The sequence below is a fragment of the Otolemur garnettii genome, unplaced genomic scaffold (genome assembly GCF_000181295.1).
Source record: "Otolemur garnettii isolate 467f Iridium unplaced genomic scaffold, OtoGar3 scaffold00077, whole genome shotgun sequence".
Classification (NCBI taxonomy): Eukaryota; Metazoa; Chordata; class Mammalia; order Primates; family Galagidae; genus Otolemur; species Otolemur garnettii.
The window spans coordinates 3,138,370-3,141,854 of record NW_003852472.1 but is presented as its reverse complement, the minus strand read 5'-3'; the positions used below and the strand labels follow the sequence as shown (position 1 = coordinate 3,141,854).

The 3,485-nt window shown below is 51.0% G+C and overlaps 1 protein-coding gene across 1 annotated transcript in view; it reads right to left on the bottom strand.

The window, feature by feature from the left end:
* CLIP2 (CAP-Gly domain containing linker protein 2) overlaps window positions 1-3,485 on the bottom strand; it is a 57,070-nt gene that overhangs the window by 3,187 nt on the left and 50,398 nt on the right. Inside the window, exons 13-15 of the mRNA XM_003794254.2 lie at window positions 3,160-3,319; window positions 1,736-1,921; window positions 1,379-1,441 (exon numbers count right to left, since the gene is read on the bottom strand). Coding sequence (XP_003794302.1) covers window positions 1,379-1,441; window positions 1,736-1,921; window positions 3,160-3,319 — 409 coding nt within the window. The remainder of the gene's footprint in view (window positions 1-1,378; window positions 1,442-1,735; window positions 1,922-3,159; window positions 3,320-3,485) is intronic.

Sequence of the window (3,485 nt, the reverse complement as noted above, 5' to 3'; positions counted from 1 at the left end):
AGAGTCTTGCTCTTACTGAGGCTGGTTTTGTACTCCTGAGTTCAAGCAATCTACCCATTTCAGCCTCCCAAAGTGCTAGGATTAGAGGCATGAGCTACCATGCCCGGCTGAAATTATTTCTAAATAAAAAGCACATATGCCTATGCACACACTTATTATAATAATGACTCTAATTATTTGCAGTAGTTATATTGTATGTCAGCATGAACACTGCATTATGGAACCCTGAACCATCACTCCTAATGAAAATACAGGGTTAGGGTTCTGTGAGCCTCTCATCATATTTTTGTCAACTGATCAAAACACAACCTTGGCCAACAGCACTGTAGCCCATGCTTGAATGAAGCTTACCTACCACACAGATTTTTCTGTCAAGCCCATCGTAGCACACCTGTGCTTACAAATATTCGATAGCACTTTAGCACTAGGCCTTAGGGCCAAGTTAAACAGCAAAATCACCAACAAGAAAAAAAGCACAAAAATACGCATATGTGGCACTAAATAGACCATGTTTATGGTCTGAATCATGAAAAGGACACTTGTTTACAGTGTGAGACCTGAAACAGGGAGGCAGAGCATTGCCTTGTTCAACCTCAGGGGGGGAGTGCACACCAGACAGTTCAAGTTATCACCTGTGTGTTTGCAAATGAGCATGAAAATGCTGCTGAGAGTACTGATCTGGGGATAACAAATGACTCTTAGTGAGTATACACATGGACATTCACATACATACACATGTACATGCCTAGGAAAGTTTGGGAGGGAGACGGCTTAGAGGTCACCAGGGTTCCTGGGCCACATCATTTCTGAGGAGAAGAGCTCCTGGTTAGGAGTTTCTTCTTTATACATTTTTGGATTTTTTCCAGAAGTTTCCATATAGGCACTGCTACAGTTTAGATGTCTAAGCCAGTTCTCATTCTCATTAGTTACCTCGAGAGCTGATTGTTAAAAACAGCCTGGCACCCTCCTCTTCCTCTCTCCCTATGTGACCTCTGCACATACCAGCTCCCCTTTGCCTCTTTCCATGCATGGGACAGAGCTTCCCAAGGCTCTGGCCAGATGCTCAGTCTTGAACCTTCCAGTCAGCACAACCAAGAGCTTTCTTTATAAATTACCCAGCTTCAGGTATTCCTTTACAGGAACACTAACGACTAAGATAGGCATGTAATACTTTACAATAAAGAAGTTTTTAAAGCAAGGAAGGTAATGAGATCCAAAGAGCAGGACGGATACTGATTCAGGTCTGACTACAACAGCCCCCTCCTCAGGTAGCCCTATTGTAAAGCTTCTTGTACAAGGCATCTTTGTCTTTATTTTTAGTGACTTTTTAGGGTTCTTCCCCAGAGAGGTGGGCTATGCGGAGAGGGGCACACCTTACCTCCTGTTTGTGGGCTTTGTCTTGCTGGTGGATGCCGTTTGCAGAACTAGAATTGGCGATGGTCTGCAAGAGTCATCAGGAGAGGCTGAGTGAGGCGTGCCAGGCAGCAGTTCCTGGTTTTCCCACTAGATGGCGGTCTTCCCAACAGGACTGGCTTAAGTTCTTAACCCCAACCTCTGCAGGCTGGGGCTCCAGGGAACCCCCAGGGCCCAGCTCACAGTATGACTGCTCTGGGTATAATCATGTACCCCTTGGCCTGGCCTCCCTCCCCTTCAGACTAGGATCCTAGGCCAGGGCTCCTCAGTGACACTGCCACAATGGCTGCCTGCTGGTCACCAGGCCTGGCCCATGGCTTACCTGGGCCTTGTCGGGGCAGCTCCTCATGGCCTCCATGAGCTTCTCCACCTGCTGAGACTGGTCCAGTGCATCCCGCAGCGCATCCTCAGTGCTCATCAGCTGGTGCTGCAGTCTCAGGAGTTCGGGCGCTGAGGATGGGTCGATGAGGGAGTAGCGCCTCTGCTCTGACAGGGATTTCTCTTTGTCCTGGAGCAGTAAGGGAGTAGGAGAGTATGTGTGCACATGTGCATGTGTGTGTGAGAGAATGCGTGTGGTGGGGAGGGGTTTTACCTCCAGGCAGGACGGTCTCTGGCCCCATTGCATCTCTGGGTCCAGGCCTGGGCATCACCCAAACATCCCTCAGCCTCTCTCCCTCCCCTCAGGGTCCCCTGCCCTGAACTCTCAGGCTGTATAGCTGAGAAGCTATACATAATTCCAAGTCCCCAAATCCAGGGCCCCCTCCCCTCTTTCCTTCTTCCATTGCCCCCCACTGTCTTGTAGGGATGCCTTCTCTCTACAGTTGCCCACCAAGGTGCCGAGAGTGCCACCTGCCTTAGGTGGCTGGTCATCTTCTCCCTCCCACACGAACACAGCCTCCTGGTGCTGCCCAGTCCTACCTACCCAGAACCTCTACACCAGTGGTTCTCAACACCTTTGGGGGTCAAACCACCCTTTCACAAGGGTGGTCTAAATACTGCATATCAGATATTTACATTACGATTCATAACAGCAGCAAAATTATATTAACAACAAAAATAATTTTATGGTCGGAGGTCACCACAACATGAGGAACTGTTTTAAAGGGTCACGGCATTAGGAAGGTTGAGAACCACTGCTCTACACAAACTTCCTTCTCACAGAGCCTCCCCAGCTACCTTACCCTCCCCAAATTTCCCCATGGCACTGGGCACAGTGCAGGTGATGCTCACATAAACTTGACCAACCTGTGCCCTGTGGGGCTGTCTGAGCCCAGCAGTGCCCACCTCCCATGTGGCTCTGGGAACGACTAAGTGGGGGATGTGTTCAGAACTCCCCAGTGCCCATTAGTCCCAGGGCTGAGTATTCTCCTGGGTCATTCTCAGACTCACATGAGGCCCACAGAAGGTGCTAGAACCAAACCCCTGTGGCCAGACATGCTGGGACTTGGAAGATGGCAGGGCAGCTAGCCCAGTGACACTGTACCCACGGTCTGGGTGGGTAGCCAGTGATGCTCCTTAGCTCTGAACCCTGAAGGCCAGAGGCCTGATCCCCAAACGGCACTGCAGCTGACCACAACATCTGCAAAGGGGCTTCCCAGGGCCCCTCCTCCTCCTGCCTGTGGTCTTAGGGCATTTTAAATCTCGTGACTTGATTGTCTCTATGGTCACTTCAGGAAGTCACCAGTCTCCATGGCCTGACTGAAGGGCAGCCTTAGCCCTGCCCTGGCACCTCCCACCCCCACGTACCAGCCCTGTCAGCTTTTCTCGCAGGCCCCGGATGTCATCCTTGAGTTTCTGCTCTTTGATCCGCCACTCAGCTTTGTGCACCTCACGGCTCAGGTCTCTCTCGGGCCCTGGGGAGTGACGATTGGCTTCCAGTAGCAACACACGCAGTTCATTCAGGCTCCTAGGGTGTGGGGAGAATACAGTTGGCCCCTGACCCTCCAACTCCTATACTCCAGCAATGTACCAAGTGCCTAGGGACTAATCACCCCAGGGGGGACACTGGCGTTAGCACCTGTGCCACAAGGGGCCACAGTAGAAACAATCTGACTACAGCCCAAGAGAGGCCA